Raw genomic sequence first — 21,420 nt, forward strand, 5'->3', positions numbered from 1 at the left:
ACCACCTCCCACAGAAACACCATCAACAGCAACTACAACTGTTGGTCCACCGACACCTTCACAACCACAAGTTTCTACTACTGCAGTTACTGGTTCAACACCACCTACAGCAACATCACCTCCCACGGGAACAGGAACACCATCCACAGGTACTACAACTGTTGGTCCTCCGAGACTTACATCACCAGTAGTTTCTACTACTGCTGTTACTGGCCCAACATCACCTAGAGAAACACCACCTACCACAGGAACAGAAACACCATCAACAGCTACTACAACTGCTGGTACACCAACAACAACATTACCACAAATTTCTACTACTAATGTTTTTGCTACAACACCAATGACAGAAACACCACCTCCCACAGGACCAGAAACACCATCAACAGCAACTACAACTGTTGGTCCACCGACACCTTCACAACCACAAGTTTCTACTACTGCGGTTACTGGTTCAACACTACCTACAGCAACACCACCTCCCACAGGAAAACCATCCACAGGTACTACAACTGTTGGTCCTCCGAGACTTACATCACCAGTAGTTTCTACTACTGCTGTTACTGGCCCAACATCACCTAGAGAAACACCACCTCCCACAGAAACACCATCAACAGAAACTACAACTGTTGGTCCACCGATACCTTCACAACCACAAGTTTCTACTACTGCGGTTACTGGTTCAACACCACCTACAGAAACATCACCTCCCACAGGAACAGGAACACCTTCCACAGGTACTACAACATTTGGTCCTCCGAGACTTACATCACCAGTAGTTTCTACTACTGCTGTTACTGGCCCAACATCACCTAGAGAAACACCACCTCCCACAGAAACACCATCAACAGCAACTACAACTGTTGGTCCACCGACACCTTCACAACCACAAGTTTCTACTACTGCGGTTACTGGTTCAACACCACCTACAGCAACATCACCTCCCACAGGAACAGGAACACCATCCACAGGTACCACAACTGTTGGTCCTCCGAGACTTACATCACCAGTAGTTTCTACTACTGCTGTTACTGGCCCAACATCACCTAGAGAAACACCACCTCCCACAGAAACACCATCAACAGCAACTACAACTGTTGGTCCACCGACACCTTCACAACCACAAGTTTCTACTACTGCGGTTACTGGTTCAACACCACCTACAGCAACATCACCTCCCACAGGAACAGGAACACCATCCACGGGTACTACAACTGTTGGTCCTCCGAGACTTACATCACCAGTAGTTTCTACTACTGCTGTTACTGGCCCAACATCACCTAGAGAAACACCAACTTCCACAGGAACAGAAACACCATCAACAGCAACTACAACTGTTGGTCCACCGACACCGTCACAACCACAAGTTTCTACTACCGCGATCACTGGTTCAACACTACCTACAGCAACACCACCTCCCACAGGAACACCATCCACAGGTACCACAACTGTTGGTCCTCCAAGACTTACATCACCAGTAGTTTCTACTACTGCTGTTACTGGCCCAACATCACCTAGAGAAACACCACCTCCCACAGAAACACCATCAACAGCAACTACAACTGTTGGTCCACCGACACCTTCACAACCACAAGTTTCTACTACTGCGGTTACTGGTTCAACACCACCTACAGCAACATCACCTCCCACAGGAACAGGAACACCATCCACAGGTACTACAACTGTTGGTCCTCCGAGACTTACATCACCAGTAGTTTCTACTACTGCTTTTACTGGCCCAACATCACCTAGAGAAACACCACCTCCCACAGAAACACCATCAACAGCAACTACAACTGTTGGTCCACCGACACCTTCACAACCACAAGTTTCTACTACTGCAGTTACTGGTTCAACACCACCTACAGCAACATCACCTCCCACAGGAACAGGATCACCATCCGCAGGTACTACAACTGTTGGTCCTCCGAGACTTACATCACCAGTAGTTTCTACTACTGCTGTTACTGGCCCAACATCACCTAGAGAAACACCACCTACCACAGGAACAGAAACACCATCAACAGCTACTACAACTGCTGGTACACCACCAACAACATTACCACAAATTTCTACTACTAATGTTTTTGCTACAACTCCAATGACAGAAACACCACCTCCCACAGGACCAGAAACACCATCAACAGCAACTACAACTGTTGGTCCACCGACACCTTCACAACCACAAGTTTCTACTACTGCGGTCACTGGTTCAACACCACCTACAACAACAGCACCTCCCACAGGAACACCATCCACAGGTACTACAACTGTTGGTCCTCCGAGACTTACATCGCCAGTAGTTTCTACTACTGCTGTTACTGGCCCAACATCACCTGGAGAAACACCAACTCCCACAAGAACAGAAACACCATCAACAGCAACAACAACTGTTGGTCCACCGACACCTTCACAACCACAAGTTTCTACTACTGCGGTTACTGTTTCAACACCGCGTACAGCAACACCACCTCCCACAGGAACACCATCCACAGGTACTACAACTGTTGGTCCTCCGAGACTTACATCACCAGTAGTTTCTACTACTGCTGTTACTGGCCCAACATCACCTAGAGAAACACCACCTCCCACAGAAACACCATCAACAGCAACTACAACTGTTGGTCCACCGCCACCTTCACAACCACAAGTTTCTACTACTGCGGTTACTGGTTCAACACCACCTACAGCAACATCACCTCCCACAGGAACAGGAACACCTTCCACAGGTACTACAACTGTTGGTCCTCCGAGACTTACATCACCAGTAGTTTCTACTACTGCTGTTACTGGCCCAACATCACCTAGAGAAACACCACCTCCCACAGAAACACCATCAACAGCAACTACAACTGTTGGTCCACCGACACCTTCACAACCACAAGTTTCTACTACTGCGTTTACTGCTTCAACACCACCTACAGCAACATCACCTCCCACAGGAACAGGAACACCATCCACGGGTACTACAACTGTTGGTCCCCCGAGACTTACATCACCAGTAGTTTCTACTACTGCTGTTACTGGCCCAACATCACCTAGAGAAACACCAACTTCCACAGGAACAGAAACACCATCAACAGCAACTACAACTGTTGGTCCACCAACACCTTCACAACCACAAGTTTCTACTACTGCGGTTACTGGTTCAACACCACCTACAGCAACATCACCTCCCACAGGAACAGGATCACCATCCACAGGTACTACAACTGTTGGTCCTCCGAGACTTACATCACCAGTAGTTTCTACTACTGCTGTTACTGGCCCAACATCACCTAGAGAAACACCACCTACCACAGGAACAGAAACACCATCAACAGCTACTACAACTGCTGGTACACCACCAACAACATTACCACAAATTTCTACTACTAATGTTTTTGCTACAACTCCAATGACAGAAACACCACCTCCCACAGGACCAGAAACACCATCAACAGCAACTACAACTGTTGGTCCACCGACACCTTCACAACCACAAGTCTCTACTACTGCGGTCACTGGTTCAACACCACCTACAACAACACCACCTCCCACAGGAACAACATCCACAGGTACTACAACTGTTGGTCCTCCGAGACTTACATCACCAGTAGTTTCTACTACTGCTGTTACTGGCCCAACATCACCTAGAGAAACACCACCTCCCACAGAAACACCATCAACAGCAACTACAACTGTTGGTCCACCGACACCTTCACAACCACAAGTTTCTACTACTGCGGTTACTGCTTCAACACCACCTACAGCAACATCACCTCCCACAGGAACAGGAACACCATCCACTGGTACTACAACTGTTGGTCCTCCGAGACTTACATCACCAGTAGTTTCTACTACTGCTGTTACTGGCCCAACATCACCTAGAGAAACACCAACTTCCACAGGAACAGAAACACCATCAACAGCAACTACAACTGTTGGTCCACCGACACCGTCACAACCACAAGTTTCTACTACCGCGATCACTGGTTCAACATTACCTACAGCAACACCACCTCCCACAGGAACACCATCCACAGGTACCACAACTGTTGGTCCTCCAAGACTTACATCACCAGTAGTTTCTACTACTGCTGTTACTGGCCCAACATCACCTAGAGAAACACCACCTCCCACAGAAACACCATCAACAGCAACTACAACTGTTGGTCCACCGACACCTTCACAACCACAAGTTTCTACTACTGCGGTTACTGGTTCAACACCACCCACAGAAACATCACCTCCCACAGGAACAGGAACACCATCCACTGGTACTACAACTGTTGGTCCTCCGAGACTTACATCACCAGTAGTTTCTACTACTGCTGTTACTGGCCCAACATCACCTAGAGAAACACCAACTTCCACAGGAACAGAAACACCATCAACAGCAACTACAACTGTTGGTCCACCAACACCTTCACAACCACAAGTTTCTACTACTGCGGTTACTGGTTCAACACCACCTACAGCAACATCACCTCCCACAGGAACAGGATCACCATCCACAGGTACTACAACTGTTGGTCCTCCGAGACTTACATCACCAGTAGTTTCTACTACTGCTGTTACTGGCCCAACATCACCTAGAGAAACACCAACTTCAACAGGAACAGAAACACCATCAACAGCAACTACAACTGTTGGTCCACCAACACCTTCACAACCACAAGTTTCTACTACTGCAGTTACTGGTTCAACACTACCTACAGCAACACCACCTCCCACAGGAACAGGAACACCATCCACAGGTACTACAACTGTTGGTCCTCCAAGACTTACATCACCAGTAGTTTCTACTACTGCTGTTACTGGCCCAACATCACCTAGAGAAACACCACCTACCACAGGAACAGAAACACCATCAACGGCTACTACAACTGCTGGTACACCACCAACAACATTACCACAAATTTCTACTACTAATGTTTTTGCTACAACTCCAATGACAGAAACACCACCTCCCACAGGACCAGAAACACCATCAACAGCAACTACAACTGTTGGTCCACCGACACCTTCACAACCACAAGTTTCTACTACTGCGGTCACTGGTTCAACACCACCTACAACAACACCACCTCCCACAGGAACACCATCCACAGGTACTACAACTGTTGGTCCTCCAAGACTTACATCACCAGTAGTTTCTACTACTGCTGTTACTGGCCCAACATCACCTGGAGAAACACCAACTCCCACAGGAACAGAAACACCATCAACAGCAACAACAACTGTTGGTCCACCGACACCTACACAACCACAAGTTTCTACTACTGCGGTTACTGTTTCAACACCGCGTACAGCAACACCACCTCCCACAGGAACACCATCCACAGGTACTACAACTGTTGGTCCTCCGAGACTTACATCACCAGTAGTTTCTACTACTGCTGTTACTGGCCCAACATCACCTAGAGAAACACCACCTCCCACAGAAACACCATCAACAGCAACTACAACTGTTGGTCCACCAACACCTTCACAACCACAAGTTTCTACTACTGCGGTTACTGGTTCAACACCACCCACAGCAACATCACCTCCCACAGGAACAGGAACACCATCCACAGGTACTACAACTGTTGGTCCTCCGAGACTTACATCACCAGTAGTTTCTACTACTGCTGTTACTGGCCCAACATCACCTAGAGAAACACCAACTTCCACAGGAACAGAAACACCATCAACAGCAACTACAACTGTTGGTCCACCAACACCTTCACAACCACAAGTTTCTACTACTGCGGTTACTGGTTCAACACCACCTACAGCAACATCACCTCCCACAGGAACAGGATCACCATCCACAGGTACTACAACTGTTGGTCCTCCGAGACTTACATCACCAGTAGTTTCTACTACTGCTGTTACTGGCCCAACATCACCTAGAGAAACACCACCTACCACAGGAACAGAAACACCATCAACAGCTACTACAACTGCTGGTACACCACCAACAACATTACCACAAATTTCTACTACTAATGTTTTTGCTACAACTCCAATGACAGAAACACCACCTCCCACAGGACCAGAAACACCATCAACAGCAACTACAACTGTTGGTCCACCGACACCTTCACAACCACAAGTCTCTACTACTGCGGTCACTGGTTCAACACCACCTACAACAACACCACCTCCCACAGGAACACCATCCACAGGTACTACAACTGTTGGTCCTCCGAGACTTACATCACCAGTAGTTTCTACTACTGCTGTTACTGGCCCAACATCACCTAGAGAAACACCACCTCCCACAGAAACACCATCAACAGCAACTACAACTGTTGGTCCACCGACACCTTCACAACCACAAGTTTCTACTACTGCGGTTACTGCTTCAACACCACCTACAGCAACATCACCTCCCACAGGAACAGGAACACCATCCACTGGTACTACAACTGTTGGTCCTCCGAGACTTACATCACCAGTAGTTTCTACTACTGCTGTTACTGGCCCAACATCACCTAGAGAAACACCAACTTCCACAGGAACAGAAACACCATCAACAGCAACTACAACTGTTGGTCCACCGACACCGTCACAACCACAAGTTTCTACTACCGCGATCACTGGTTCAACATTACCTACAGCAACACCACCTCCCACAGGAACACCATCCACAGGTACCACAACTGTTGGTCCTCCAAGACTTACATCACCAGTAGTTTCTACTACTGCTGTTACTGGCCCAACATCACCTAGAGAAACACCACCTCCCACAGAAACACCATCAACAGCAACTACAACTGTTGGTCCACCGACACCTTCACAACCACAAGTTTCTACTACTGCGGTTACTGGTTCAACACCACCCACAGAAACATCACCTCCCACAGGAACAGGAACACCATCCACTGGTACTACAACTGTTGGTCCTCCGAGACTTACATCACCAGTAGTTTCTACTACTGCTGTTACTGGCCCAACATCACCTAGAGAAACACCAACTTCCACAGGAACAGAAACACCATCAACAGCAACTACAACTGTTGGTCCACCAACACCTTCACAACCACAAGTTTCTACTACTGCGGTTACTGGTTCAACACCACCTACAGCAACATCACCTCCCACAGGAACAGGATCACCATCCACAGGTACTACAACTGTTGGTCCTCCAAGACTTACATCACCAGTAGTTTCTACTACTGCTGTTACTGGCCCAACATCACCTAGAGAAACACCAACTTCAACAGGAACAGAAACACCATCAACAGCAACTACAACTGTTGGTCCACCAACACCTTCACAACCACAAGTTTCTACTACTGCAGTTACTGGTTCAACACTACCTACAGCAACACCACCTCCCACAGGAACAGGAACACCATCCACAGGTACTACAACTGTTGGTCCTCCAAGACTTACATCACCAGTAGTTTCTACTACTGCTGTTACTGGCCCAACATCACCTAGAGAAACACCACCTACCACAGGAACAGAAACACCATCAACGGCTACTACAACTGCTGGTACACCACCAACAACATTACCACAAATTTCTACTACTAATGTTTTTGCTACAACTCCAATGACAGAAACACCACCTCCCACAGGACCAGAAACACCATCAACAGCAACTACAACTGTTGGTCCACCGACACCTTCACAACCACAAGTTTCTACTACTGCGGTCACTGGTTCAACACCACCTACAACAACACCACCTCCCACAGGAACACCATCCACAGGTACTACAACTGTTGGTCCTCCAAGACTTACATCACCAGTAGTTTCTACTACTGCTGTTACTGGCCCAACATCACCTGGAGAAACACCAACTCCCACAGGAACAGAAACACCATCAACAGCAACAACAACTGTTGGTCCACCGACACCTACACAACCACAAGTTTCTACTACTGCGGTTACTGTTTCAACACCGCGTACAGCAACACCACCTCCCACAGGAACACCATCCACAGGTACTACAACTGTTGGTCCTCCGAGACTTACATCACCAGTAGTTTCTACTACTGCTGTTACTGGCCCAACATCACCTAGAGAAACACCACCTCCCACAGAAACACCATCAACAGCAACTACAACTGTTGGTCCACCGACACCTTCACAACCACAAGTTTCTACTACTGCGGTTACTGCTTCAACACCACCTACAGCAACATCACCTCCCACAGGAACAGGAACACCATCCACTGGTACTACAACTGTTGGTCCTCCGAGACTTACATCACCAGTAGTTTCTACTACTGCTGTTACTGGCCCAACATCACCTAGAGAAACACCAACTTCCACAGAAACAGAAACACCATCAACAGCAACTACAACTGTTGGTCCACCGACACCGTCACAACCACAAGTTTCTACTACCGCGATCACTGGTTCAACATTACCTACAGGAACACCACCTCCCACAGGAACACCATCCACAGGTACCACAACTGTTGGTCCTCCAAGACTTACATCACCAGTAGTTTCTACTACTGCTGTTACTGGCCCAACATCACCTAGAGAAACACCACCTCCCACAGAAACACCATCAACAGCAACTACAACTGTTGGTCCACCGACACCTTCACAACCACAAGTTTCTTCTACTGCGGTTACTGGTTCAACAACACCTACAGCAACATCACCTCCCACAGGAACAGGAACACCATCCACAGGTACTACAACTGTTGGTCCTCCGAGACTTACATCACCAGTAGTTTCTACTACTGCTGTTACTGGCCCAACATCACCTAGAGAAACACCAACTTCCACAGGAACAGAAACACCATCAACAGCAACTACAACTGTTGGTCCACCAACACCTTCACAACCACAAGTTTCTACTACTGCGGTTACTGGTTCAACACCACCTACAGCAACATCACCTCCCACAGGAACAGGATCACCATCCACAGGTACTACAACTGTTGGTCCTCCGAGACTTACATCACCAGTAGTTTCTACTACTGCTGTTACTGGCCCAACATCACCTGGAGAAACACCACCTACCACAGGAACAGAAACACCATCAACAGCTACTACAACAGCTGGTACACCACCAACAACATTACCACAAATTTCTACTACTAATGTTTTTGCTACAACTCCAATGACAGAAACACCACCTCCCACAGGACCAGAAACACCATCAACGGCAACTACAACTGTTGGTCCACCGACACCTTCACAACCACAAGTTTCTACTACTGCGGTCACTGGTTCAACACCACCTACAACAACACCACCTCCCACAGGAACACCATCCACAGGTACTACAACTGTTGGTCCTCCGAGACTTACATCACCAGTAGTTTCTACTACTGCTGTTACTGGCCCAACATCACCTAGAGAAACACCACCTCCCACAGAAACACCATCAACAGCAACTACAACTGTTGGTCCACCGACACCTTCACAACCACAAGTTTCTACTACTGCGGTTACTGGTTCAACACCACCTACAGCAACATCACCTCCCACAGGAACAGGATCACCATCCACAGGTACTACAACTGTTGGTCCTCCGAGACTTACATCACCAGTAGTTTCTACTACTGCTGTTACTGGCCCAACATCAGCTAGAGAAACACCAACTTCAACAGGAACAGAAACACCATCAACAGCATCTACAACTGTTGGTCCACCAACACCTTCACAACCACAATTTTCTACTACTGCGGTTACTGGTTCAACACTACCTACAGCAACACCACCTCCCACAGGAACAGGAACACCATCCACAGGTACTACAACTGTTGGTCCTCCAAGACTTACATCACCAGTAGTTTCTACTACTGTTGTTACTGGCCCAACATCACCTAGAGAAACACCACCTCCCACAGAAACACCATCAACAGTAACTACAACTGTTGGTCCACCGACACCTTCACAACCACAAGTTTCTACTACTGCGGTTACTGGTTCAACACCACCTACAGCAACATCACCTCCCACAGGAACAGGAACACCATCCACAGGTACTACAACTGTTGGTCCTCCAAGACTTACATCACCAGTAGTTTCTACTACTGTTGTTACTGGCCCAACATCACCTAGAGAAACACCACCTCCCACAGAAACACCATCAACAGTAACTACAACTGTTGGTCCACCGACACCTTCACAACCACAAGTTTCTACTACTGCGGTTACTGGTTCAACACCACCTACAGCAACATCACCTCCCACAGGAACAGGAACACCATCCACAGGTACTACAACTGTTGGTCCTCCGAGACTTACATCACCAGTAGTTTCTACTACTGCTGTTACTGGCCCAACATCACCTAGAGAAACACCACCTCCCACAGAAACACCTTCAACAGCAACTACAACTGTTGGTCCACCGACACCTTCACAACCACAAGTTTCTACTACTGCGGTTACTGGTTCAACACCACCTACAGCAACATCACCTCCCACAGGAACAGGATCACCATCCACAGGTACTACAACTGTTGGTCCTCCGAGACTTACATCACCAGTAGTTTCTACTACTGCTGTTACTGGCCCAACATCAGCTAGAGAAACACCGACTTCAACAGGAACAGAAACACCATCAACAGCAACTACAATTGTTGGTCCACCAACACCTTCACAACCACAAGTTTCTACTACTGCGGTTACTGGTTCAACACTACCTACAGCAACACCACCTCCCACAGGAACAGGAACACCATCCACAGGTACTACAACTGTTGGTCCTCCAAGACTTACATCACCAGTAGTTTCTACTACTGTTGTTACTGGCCCAACATCACCTAGAGAAACACCACCTCCCACAGAAACACCATCAACAGTAACTACAACTGTTGGTCCACCGACACCTTCACAACCACAAGTTTCTACTACTGCGGTTACTGGTTCAACACCACCTACAGCAACATCACCTCCCACAGGAACAGGAACACCATCCACAGGTACTACAACTGTTGGTCCTCCGAGACTTACATCACCAGTAGTTTCTACTACTGCTGTTACTGGCCCAACATCACCTAGAGAAACACCACCTACCACAGGAACAGAAACACCATCAACAGCTACTACAACTGCTGGTACACCACCAACAACATTACCACAAATTTCTACTACTAATGTTTTTGCTACAACTCCAATGACAGAAACACCACCTCCCACAGGACCAGAAACACCATCAACAGCAACTACAACTGTTGGTCCACCGACACCTTCACAACCACAAGTTTCTACTACTGCGGTCACTGGTTCAACACCACCTACAACAACACCACCTCCCACAGGAACACCATCCACAGGTACTACAACTGTTGGTCCTCCGAGACTTACATCGCCAGTAGTTTCTACTACTGCTGTTACTGGCCCAACATCACCTGGAGAAACACCACCTCCCACAGAAACACCATCAACAGCAACTACAACTGTTGGTCCACCGACACCTTCACAACCACAAGTTTCTACTACTGCGGTTACTGGTTCAACACTACCTACAGCAACATCACCTCCCACAGGAACAGGAACACCATCCACAGGTACTACAACTGTTGGTCCTCCAAGACTTACATCACCAGTAGTTTCTACTACTGCTGTTACTGGCCCAACATCACCTAGAGAAACACCACCTCCCACAGAAACACCATCAACAGCAACTACAACTGTTGGTCCACCGACACCTTCACAACCACAAGTTTCTACTACTGCGGTTACTGGTTCAACACCACCTACAGCAACATCACCTCCCACAGGAACAGGAACACCATCCACAGGTACTACAACTGTTGGTCCTCCGAGACTTACATCACCAGTAGTTTCTACTACTGCTGTTACTGGCCCAACATCACCTGGAGAAACACCAACTCCCACAGGAAAAGAAACACCATCAACAGCAACTACAACTGTTGGTCCACCGACACCTTCACAACCACAAGTTTCTACTACTGCGGTTACTGGTTCAACACCACCTACAGCAACATCACCTCCCATAGGAACAGGAACACCATCCACAGGTACTACAACTGTTGGTCCTCCGAGACTTACATCACCAGTAGTTTCTACTACTACTGTTACTGGCCCAACATCACCTAGAGAAACACCACCTCCCACAGAAACACCATCAACAGCAACTACAACTGTTGGTCCACCGACACCTTCACAACCACAAGTTTCTACTACTGTGGTTACTGGTTCAACACCACCTACAGCAACACCACCTCCCACAGGATCAGGAACACCATCCACAGGTACTACAACTGTTGGTCCTCCGAGACTTACATCACCAGTAGTTTCTACTACTACTGTTACTGGCCCAACATCACCTAGAGAAACACCACCTCCCACAGAAACACCATCAACAGCAACTACAACTGTTGGTCCACCGACACCTTCACAACCACAAGTTTCTACTACTGCGGTTACTGGTTCAACACCACCTACAGCAACACCACCTCCCACAGGATCAGGAACACCATCCACAGGTACTACAACTGTTGGTCCTCCGAGACTTACATCACCAGTAGTTTCTACTACTACTGTTACTGGCCCAACATCACCTAGAGAAACACCACCTCCCACAGAAACACCATCAACAGCAACTACAACTGTTGGTCCACCGACACCTTCACAACCACAAGTTTCTACTACTGCGGTTACTGGTTCAACACCACCTACAGCAACACCACCTCCCACAGGATCAGGAACACCATCCACAGGTACTACAACTGTTGGTCCTCCGAGACTTACATCACCAGTAGTTTCTGCTACTACTGTTACTGGCCCAACATCACCTAGAGAAACACCACCTCCCACAGAAACACCATCAACAGCAACTACAACTGTTGGTCCACCGACACCTTCACAACCACAAGTTTCTACTACTGCGGTTACTGGTTCAACACCACCTACAGCAACATCACCTCCCATAGGAACAGGAACACCATCCACAGGTACTACAACTGTTGGTCCTCCGAGACTTACATCACCAGTAGTTTCCACTACTACTGTTACTGGCCCAACATCACCTAGAGAAACATCCACAGGTACTACAACTGCTGGTACACCAACATCACCACAAATTTCTACTACTGCTGTTACTGCTACAACACCAGTGACAGGAACACTACCTTCAACACCTAAAGTGACAGAAACACCATCGACAAAATTCACTGTTTATACAGAATCAACATCTAAAGGAAGACCTGCTACATCTCCTCAAATCGTGATCACAACGAGGTGTCACTGCACATTTGCAAATGAAACATTCCCACCTGGTAAGTTCTACATGCAATTTTTTTTATTTTCTCATACAATTCTATGATTACAGTGTTTACAGTGAATTTATATTAAATATACATATTCTATTATTTTAACTACAGAGTCTATCATCTACAACAAAACTGATAAAGCAGGCTGGTGCTACTTCGCTTACTGCAACTCCAATTGCGTTAGTGAAATAACACAGAAACCATGTCCTCAGACCACTACGGTTCCAGTCTCAACTGTTCCACGTGACTGTACCTATGTCAACAAAAAGGTTAGAAAAAAAGCCACTTGTCAACTTACATTTTCTAAAAAAAAAACTAAAAAAAACTCTAAATGATAATGGAACTCCAATTTTATTAACAGAATGGAGAGACATGGATTGAAAAATGTACCACTAAAACCTGCATAAATGGGAATGTTACCACAAACCCTGTACAGTGTGATCCAGAGGATTCCGTCATACCTACTTGTGTCAACGGACTTAGTCCTGAGGTGGTTTATTATAACAATGGCTGCTGTGCCAAATATGAGTGTCCATGTGAGTTTAAACCATGCAGCAGAAAATTGATAATTAACACCATCCTTTTATTCTATTCCCAGTATTCTAATTTACCTTGGCTTAACTTGTTTTCTGAAACAACAGGTCGATGCAGTGGCTGGGGTGACCCTCATTACAATACTTTTGATGGAAAATATTATACTTTCCAAGGAAATTGTGACTATGTGTTGGTCCGAGAAATCATTCCAAGATATAACATCAGTGTCCATGTAAAAAACTATTATTGCGATGTTACAAATAATTTTGCCTGTCCGGAGTATGTGACTGTGAAGTACAAATCCCATGAAATCAAGCTAACAAGTAACAGTAAAGAGCTACAGGTAAGTCAGGACTACATCAGACAAATTTGATCACAAACTTTGACATATTCTTGAAATACACACTGTAAAATCCATTCACTTCATAAAATATTAACACAGCTTACTACATTTTCAATGATAATATTACTTAGCACTGTTAATATACAGTATACAGTAGTCAACATTCGAAGTGGATCAAAACCTTTCATCAAATTTGTCCTAAAACCAAAAAGAATACCCGTTCTTATCTTAGGACAACTTTGATTAACTTTTTTGATCCACTTGAATGTTGACTACTGTATATACTAGAACACTGCAAATAAATTAATTTAAGGTTGATTATGAATCAAAAACTTTTGTTGCCTACAGGTCTATGTCAATGATGTTGTGAAGGTCCCAACTTTCTTAAATGAAGATTTCAGCATCACTACCTCTGGCCTAGCAGTGATTCTGAAAATCAGTGCAATCAAAACTGAGATTTTAGTAAGTCATCGAGGCTTTGAGATCAATCTCCCGTTCTCCTACTTCAATGGTAATACAGAGGGACAGTGTGGTGAGTAGAGTGCGATGCCCTTGCCCCAATGCATATAACAATGATAAACAGAATTTCGTCTGAGATAGCGGAACAACTTTATTGGCATGTCTAGTCTTTGTCAATTAAAATGTTGAAATTCTGTCAATATTTTTAGGTGTTTGTGACAACGATGCCACAAATGACTGCAGACGTCCTGACGGAACAACTGACCAGTCATGTGAGAAAATGGCAGCATTGTGGGCGGACTCCCCAACATGTGGAATACCTCCAGTACAACCAAGCGAACCTCTTCCTACCTGCACAGCACAAATCTGTGAGGTCATCAAGAGCGAGTAAGGCAAAGCCAACAACAAACACTCAGTACATTTTTTAGAAACCATTAAAGGTACCAAATAGAATAGAAACTGCAATTCCATTTGATACTACTAATTACACACTTACCTATAACTAATTAAAAAGATATTTCAGATATCGTTTCCTTTTTGTTGGTAGTGCTATCAAACAGACCATTGAACCAGGATATGCTTCAATTTGTTTTGCCTAAACTTTTGCATTTTGTTCAGTTTGTTCAAGAGCTGTCATGACGTCGTTCCCTACAAAAGCTACTATGAGGCTTGTAAATATGATGTGTGCTACAAGAAAAATGACTCCATGTCCTGTGCCAGTGTGGAAGCCTATGCACAGAAATGCGGCCAGCAGTCTGTATGTGTGGACTGGAGAAACTCAGCTGACCTCAAAGGGCTATGCAGTAAGAAAGCCGAATTTAACCCACAATAACACAGTGTTGCATCTTTTATCTGACTGTATCCTGAATCTCTTCCTTGTCTTTGGTTAATAGCATACAAATGTGCTGAAAACAAAATCTACAACGCATGTGGGCCTAAAGTTGAAAAAACCTGCAGTACAAGGTAACCACTCTCTATATCACAATTCAGTAATACTGAATTGTCCACATTTCACTGCATTAATAACTTTAATGTCATATGTGCTTGACTTACAACCAGATACAATGAGATGTTTGTGGATAACTCAAGTGAAACTGATCAGCAAACATTCATGGAAGGTTGCTACTGTCCTCAAAACACATATCTAGTTAGTTCAACAACAGACCGATGCACACCTACTTGCGGTAAGCAATTTCTACTTAATTCACTCTCTCTATATTTGTTACAATGAGTGTGCATTGCAGCCAAAATATTGTTTTTTGCTTTCCCTACATGTAGATTGCATTGGCCCTGATGGATTACCAAGACAGGTATATCAATTTTAGTAGTAAAATTCTTGCAAATGACTGCATACAGATACTTCACTCATTCAGTCAAAGTGAAAATAGCAATTGAACACACTCAAACCCGGTAAGTTGTATTCTCAACTCACATCTAACTGTCATCACTTTACATCCTCTCTTGTAGCCTGGAGATACATGGGTCATGAACTGTACAACATACAAATGCTCCACTGATAGTTTTGGTGTTGTCCAAGAGCCTATGAACTGTCCGACTATAAAGCCCTGTAGCTACGGATACAAAAGCGTCATGGAAAACTGCTGTCCAACCTGCGGTGAGTAATCAAGTACAATGACAAACAAAGAGCTAAACAGACAAACATGATAACAAGACTGACCTCATTTACTGTCCTAGTGCACATTTCTGATGTAACTGTGTGTGATTTATTAAGTAAAGATTTCAAAATCATCCTTCCAAATACAAGCTCTAACTCAACTTAGGCCACAAAAACAGGGAAAAACGCTATCCAATAGCTAATCGTGTTACAGATTTTCTAAAATCTTGTCAATAATTGATAATATATGAACGCAGGGTTTGAAAAACATACTGGGAACTTGATCTGCAGTCTTCATGTCCAGTTCAAAATGTTTTCTCATAATTTACATAATACTTTTTGCCCCCTTTGCCTATTTAGTGTGTGACACCAGCCTGTGTTCTATGAAATGTGATGCGGGATACGAGTTAGCAGATAAGATACCTGAGGACAGTTGCTGTGCACCCTGTGGTAAGTCTCAAATTTCAGACTCAGACAGCTACTATTAAACTTGTACTATTAAAGTACAAGTATTGCTCAGATTTAAGTTTTTAAAGCAATATTTGGAGTTTACGTGAATAAAAATTATACACTGCTACGACAGCTGCTAGTTAATTACATTATAGCTCTTTACTTTTTAAAAATTAATTAAAATAAACTGTTTTTTTTTTTCTGTTCAGTACCCAAAGACGTATGTGTGTACAATAAAACTGAGTACCAGGTGAGCTGCTGGGTTCATTTTTTCATGCTATCATATTTATATCACATTACATTATACACTACCAGTCAAAAGTTTTGTAATGTGTTTTAAAGAAGTCTCTTCTGCTCACCAAGCCTGCATTTATTTGATCCAAAACACAGCGAAAACAATAAAGTTTTGAACTTTTTTTTATTTGAATATATTTCAGATCAGAGTAGAATTTTGCCGGTTTCTTTGATGAATAGAAAGTTTAAACGAAAAGCATTTATCTGAAATAGAAATCTTTTGTAACATTATGCATGTCTTTAACATCAATTTAAAGCATCTTTGTTAAATAAAGGTATTAATTTCTATCATTTCTTTCCTAAAAGTGTATAAAACAAAAGCTTTTTATTTCAGATGAAAGCTGATCTTTGGATCTTTCTATTTATCAAAGAATCCTGAAAAAGATGTTCCTTAACTGTTTTCCTTAAATATTGATAATAATAATAATAACAATATGTTTCTTGAACAGCAAATCAGAATATTAAAATAATTTGAAAGGATCATGTGAGAAATTAAAAAAATGTAGCTTTGATCACAGGAATAAATTACATTTTAAAATATATTCAAATATAAGACAGTTATTTTAAATAGTAAAAATATTAAAAAATTGTACTGTTTTTGCTGTACTTTGGATCAAACAAATGCAGGCTTAGTGAGCGGAAATATGTTCTTTAAAAAAACATTTAAAAAAATCTTACTGTTCAAAAACTTTTGACTGGTAGTGTATGCTTTTCACTGTAAAAAAAAATGAAGAAGAATGTGTAATCTTTATCTTAATCCATAAACATTCACTTTCATTTTAGCCTGGAACTAAAATCCCTACGGAGCCATGTATGGAATGTTACTGCCGAATGGATAACGACCCAATGACTAAACCGCATAATGTGACCTGTACTAATAAAGTCTGTACACCTTGCACTGAGGTAATAATTACAATTTATGCCTACGATTATATTATTACATAATAGGATAGACTTATATCACATACTCTGAATTCTAGGAAAGCACTTTTGGACTTGGAAGGAAATTTCATCAAGTTTCACAAAAGATAAAGTAAAATTTGATTCCCTGTGATGTGACCCCTTTAAACAAATTTACTAAAATCTATTACTCTTTTGGTACTTCAAGGGCTTTGAGCGTGTAGAACAAGTAGGAGAGTGCTGTGGAACATGCAAGCAAAAGAGCTGCATTTATACCGCGCCGGACAACACCACACATACTCTCCAGGTACATTTACATCACGTAGAACAAAGCATTCTTAAACTCTTCTACAACTAGTCAATGAACTTTCTCTGTTCTTCAATCCTCATAGCATGTCTTCCTTTTTCTTGTAGGTTGGAGAAGTGAAAAATTACAAATGTGAGAATATTACCTGCAAAGAAATGAATGGCGTGTTTGTGATAGAGAAGAGCACACCAAACTGCCCTTACTTCAATCCAGATGACTGCGAGCCTGTAAGTCAAAGTATATTCAATTTTAAAAGCTGATCAAAAATTTTACAATTTATTTGAGGTTTAAATTATGTTTATTCACAAACGTTACATCACTTGTATATAATAAATATTCTGGGGTTCAAGCACTTTAAGGCATTTAAGCACATATAAAAAAAAGACATTACATATTATTTAGCAAACCTGTAACCAACTAAATCAATGATTTCAAAAAGCATTTTTGGCAAATACAGGTAATTTACCATATAAACATGATGTTTTTAACAGCTGTGGTCCAATCTCCCTAAAACTTGTTTTGAATCAATTGTCACATATGCTTTCCAGGTTTTGTGAAGTTTTGAGTTTTTGTTTAGGCTTTTGGGTATATTTGGACAGGCCCCTTTTCTAAACGACCCGTTATAGCTTCCAATTATATGGTAAATTTCAGAATTTTTTTGATAATTATTGACCTAGAGAGTCCAGAGAATTGGCCTATAGTGGCCTATAGTGGACATGTTTTTTGAGATACGCAAATGTCCTTATCAACGCTTGTGGCACTTTGGACCAAGACCGCTCGTACTGATTTTTACGTCAATAGGACAAACGGTTGCGTAGTTATGGCAGTTTGTATGTTTTTTCCCTCTTATAGCGCCACCAAGTGGCCAAGCTCCATGACTTTTTTCATGTGACCTCAGATACAGCTCTTACAAATGTGTTGTGAGATGGGCCAAGATATCTAATTCTGTTCAAAAGTTATAGCCATTTTAGTAAAGGCGGCCCTGCTTCTTTCAAACGTTTTGGCGTCCCTTTGTGACGGAGAGTCGAAAGTTTAATTTTTTTCAATAATTATTGATACTCTCCAGAGAATCTTCCTGCACTGGTTTGGTTCTGATTGGGCAAAAAAAAAACTAGGACTAGTTCACAAAATTATTTTTTTAATTATTGCAAAATACCTGAAAATCTGTTTTCGTACTTTTGATCGCTGTAGCGCCCCCGTCAGGCCGATTGGGGTGAGACTTGGTGACATTGTAGATGGTGTCAATACTACCATCCCTCCAAATTTCAAGTCTCTACGACTTACGGTTTGGTCTACCCGATCAGTTTTACGTGGAGATTGCTGATCCTTGGCCATTCTAACAATTACAATATGGTTTGAACCCCTAATAACTTACTTTCCACTAACGCTGAAATGTGTGACTGTTTTCATACAGGGAACTGAGAAATCTGATGCAGATGGATGTTGCAAGACCTGTAAGAAACTCTTTAATTATTGTCCAGTGTCCATTTATTAGCTCAAAATAATTGACCACTACCAATAATATTTGACACTTTAATTACTTAGTCATCCCTCAACTATACTAAAGATTAAAGAAGAATCATCAAACAATGCATCATATGTACAGTCATAAGTTTACCTCTCTCTCAAATATCTTAGGTCAGCTCAAGAGATGTGTTGTTCTGAAGAACACCACCACTGTGGAAGTAAATGAGTGCAAGTCTGTCCATCCCATAGAAGTGACGTCCTGCAGTGGTCACTGTGAAACCCATTCAATGTAAGAGCACCCGCACATCTAATTTATCATAAGCATTTTGTACAGCCTTGATTATTTAATAATTTCACATAACTAACATTAACTTTAGCAGATAACTCATAATTATAAAAAACACCTAAAATAAATGAGCATTTCCTCCACAGTCACATAATACAGCTGTATTTTGCTTTTGAAGCTAAAAGCCTATTCATCTTCTAAACCTGCACAGGTATTCAATGGTAAAGGGCATCATGGAGCACAACTGTTCTTGCTGCCAAGAGGACAAAATCAGCCTTCGACAGGTGACTCTGAAGTGTGCCGGTGACAAGGAGATTATTCAGGAATACACTCACATTGAGACCTGCAAATGCACTAAATGTGGAGACTAGAAGGCCTGAAGACTGGATAAAAGATGCTGATTTTAATCAAAGCTTTTTCTTTGATTAATGCTGAATTACTTAAGACAAGAAATATTTTAAACAAGAAACACGCAATTGAATTTGTGTAGAAATGGTCTAATAAAAAAACACTAATTCATGCTGTTAATCTAGGGCTCGGGTTTTCACTTTAAATAAGATCTCAAATGTTTAAATTATCTGTAACAAAACTATTTCAATTGTTTTAGCTCTTTTCTGTGGTATAATGAAAGTTCTGTGTAATTTTAATGAAATAAGTACATGTTTAACAAAATAAAGACGTCAACCAGCAACAATAAAAGTTCACTGCATTTTATTTTTCAATAACATTTGATAATGAAGTTACAGTCTCTTTTTCAGTTGTGCTTTTGTGCCCACCAGACCAAAAAAGAGAAAAATTAAGCAACTGCAAAAGGACAATTGGACTGTTGTCCTATATTGTAAATGTGCATTTCCAGATAATGTGTCCAAATTTCAACCATCAAGTTTATTGGGAAGGCTTTGCAAGTCCAAGTCAAAAAAGAAACCTTATGCACTTGTATACAATATTATACTATACTACACAATACAAAACCATGCAATATATTTGTTATAAAATATAACCAATGGCTTCATTAAAACTCTTTTAAGGAGAAAAGCAAACACCAGTGTCAGTGGTTGAGTCTTTAAAGAGTGATTTAATAAAATTAAATTAATATTGTAACAATGCAATATTATAATATTGTCGCATATTGTTTTACAACTGTTTAATTGTTTAATAACTGCTCTCATAAACTGACAATCAATTACACCAGTCAAAAGATTTTTAATGTTTTTTTAAGTCTCTTCTGCTCACCAAGCCTGCATTTATTTGATCCAATGTACAGCAAGAACTGTAAAATTGTGAAATATTTTTACTATATTTTACTGTTTAAAATAACTGTTTTCTATTTTATTATATTTTAAAATGTAATTTATTCCTGTGATTTCAAAGCTGAATTTTCAGCATCATCATTTCATTCTTCAGTGTCACATGATCATTCAGAAATCATTCTAATATTTTGATTTGCTCAAAAAACATGTATTGTTATTATTATGTTGAAAACAGCTGAGTAGAATTTTTCAAGTTGAGAAGAACAGCATTTTTCTTAAATAGAAATCTTTTGTAAAATTATAAATATCTTTATCATCACTTTTAATC

General features: G+C 42.6%; 1 protein-coding gene across 1 annotated transcript in view; it reads left to right on the plus strand.

The window, feature by feature from the left end:
• Nucleotides 1-20,541, plus strand: part of LOC141301329 (uncharacterized) — a 33,762-nt gene extending 13,221 nt beyond the window's left edge. The window contains exons 37-98 of the mRNA XM_073831575.1: nucleotides 15-149; nucleotides 369-503; nucleotides 603-737; nucleotides 837-971; nucleotides 1,071-1,205; nucleotides 1,305-1,439; nucleotides 1,539-1,673; nucleotides 1,773-1,907; nucleotides 2,109-2,495; nucleotides 2,595-2,729; nucleotides 2,829-2,963; nucleotides 3,063-3,203; nucleotides 3,405-3,557; nucleotides 3,657-3,791; nucleotides 3,891-4,025; nucleotides 4,105-4,537; nucleotides 4,579-4,739; nucleotides 4,941-5,327; nucleotides 5,427-5,561; nucleotides 5,661-5,801; nucleotides 6,003-6,155; nucleotides 6,255-6,389; nucleotides 6,489-6,623; nucleotides 6,703-7,135; nucleotides 7,177-7,337; nucleotides 7,539-7,925; nucleotides 8,025-8,159; nucleotides 8,280-8,393; nucleotides 8,493-8,627; nucleotides 8,727-9,002; nucleotides 9,087-9,221; nucleotides 9,321-9,455; nucleotides 9,555-9,695; nucleotides 9,795-9,929; nucleotides 10,029-10,163; nucleotides 10,263-10,397; nucleotides 10,497-10,637; nucleotides 10,737-10,871; nucleotides 11,073-11,459; nucleotides 11,559-11,933; nucleotides 12,033-12,167; nucleotides 12,267-12,401; nucleotides 12,501-12,635; nucleotides 12,715-13,193; nucleotides 13,299-13,456; nucleotides 13,549-13,723; nucleotides 13,829-14,064; nucleotides 14,413-14,596; nucleotides 14,733-14,910; nucleotides 15,142-15,326; nucleotides 15,417-15,486; nucleotides 15,583-15,707; nucleotides 15,802-15,833; nucleotides 15,991-16,138; nucleotides 16,499-16,588; nucleotides 16,798-16,838; nucleotides 17,666-17,785; nucleotides 17,991-18,089; nucleotides 18,197-18,316; nucleotides 19,504-19,543; nucleotides 19,728-19,845; nucleotides 20,054-20,541. Of these exons, the coding sequence (XP_073687676.1) occupies nucleotides 15-149; nucleotides 369-503; nucleotides 603-737; nucleotides 837-971; nucleotides 1,071-1,205; nucleotides 1,305-1,439; nucleotides 1,539-1,673; nucleotides 1,773-1,907; nucleotides 2,109-2,495; nucleotides 2,595-2,729; nucleotides 2,829-2,963; nucleotides 3,063-3,203; nucleotides 3,405-3,557; nucleotides 3,657-3,791; nucleotides 3,891-4,025; nucleotides 4,105-4,537; nucleotides 4,579-4,739; nucleotides 4,941-5,327; nucleotides 5,427-5,561; nucleotides 5,661-5,801; nucleotides 6,003-6,155; nucleotides 6,255-6,389; nucleotides 6,489-6,623; nucleotides 6,703-7,135; nucleotides 7,177-7,337; nucleotides 7,539-7,925; nucleotides 8,025-8,159; nucleotides 8,280-8,393; nucleotides 8,493-8,627; nucleotides 8,727-9,002; nucleotides 9,087-9,221; nucleotides 9,321-9,455; nucleotides 9,555-9,695; nucleotides 9,795-9,929; nucleotides 10,029-10,163; nucleotides 10,263-10,397; nucleotides 10,497-10,637; nucleotides 10,737-10,871; nucleotides 11,073-11,459; nucleotides 11,559-11,933; nucleotides 12,033-12,167; nucleotides 12,267-12,401; nucleotides 12,501-12,635; nucleotides 12,715-13,193; nucleotides 13,299-13,456; nucleotides 13,549-13,723; nucleotides 13,829-14,064; nucleotides 14,413-14,596; nucleotides 14,733-14,910; nucleotides 15,142-15,326; nucleotides 15,417-15,486; nucleotides 15,583-15,707; nucleotides 15,802-15,833; nucleotides 15,991-16,138; nucleotides 16,499-16,588; nucleotides 16,798-16,838; nucleotides 17,666-17,785; nucleotides 17,991-18,089; nucleotides 18,197-18,316; nucleotides 19,504-19,543; nucleotides 19,728-19,845; nucleotides 20,054-20,213 (10,639 nt within the window). The 3' untranslated portion in view covers nucleotides 20,214-20,541. The remainder of the gene's footprint in view (nucleotides 1-14; nucleotides 150-368; nucleotides 504-602; nucleotides 738-836; nucleotides 972-1,070; nucleotides 1,206-1,304; nucleotides 1,440-1,538; nucleotides 1,674-1,772; nucleotides 1,908-2,108; nucleotides 2,496-2,594; nucleotides 2,730-2,828; nucleotides 2,964-3,062; nucleotides 3,204-3,404; nucleotides 3,558-3,656; nucleotides 3,792-3,890; nucleotides 4,026-4,104; nucleotides 4,538-4,578; nucleotides 4,740-4,940; nucleotides 5,328-5,426; nucleotides 5,562-5,660; nucleotides 5,802-6,002; nucleotides 6,156-6,254; nucleotides 6,390-6,488; nucleotides 6,624-6,702; nucleotides 7,136-7,176; nucleotides 7,338-7,538; nucleotides 7,926-8,024; nucleotides 8,160-8,279; nucleotides 8,394-8,492; nucleotides 8,628-8,726; nucleotides 9,003-9,086; nucleotides 9,222-9,320; nucleotides 9,456-9,554; nucleotides 9,696-9,794; nucleotides 9,930-10,028; nucleotides 10,164-10,262; nucleotides 10,398-10,496; nucleotides 10,638-10,736; nucleotides 10,872-11,072; nucleotides 11,460-11,558; nucleotides 11,934-12,032; nucleotides 12,168-12,266; nucleotides 12,402-12,500; nucleotides 12,636-12,714; nucleotides 13,194-13,298; nucleotides 13,457-13,548; nucleotides 13,724-13,828; nucleotides 14,065-14,412; nucleotides 14,597-14,732; nucleotides 14,911-15,141; nucleotides 15,327-15,416; nucleotides 15,487-15,582; nucleotides 15,708-15,801; nucleotides 15,834-15,990; nucleotides 16,139-16,498; nucleotides 16,589-16,797; nucleotides 16,839-17,665; nucleotides 17,786-17,990; nucleotides 18,090-18,196; nucleotides 18,317-19,503; nucleotides 19,544-19,727; nucleotides 19,846-20,053) is intronic.
• Nucleotides 20,542-21,420: the final 879 nt, after the last annotated feature.

Source organism: Garra rufa, chromosome 25, assembly GCF_049309525.1.
Source record: "Garra rufa chromosome 25, GarRuf1.0, whole genome shotgun sequence".
Classification (NCBI taxonomy): Eukaryota; Metazoa; Chordata; class Actinopteri; order Cypriniformes; family Cyprinidae; genus Garra; species Garra rufa.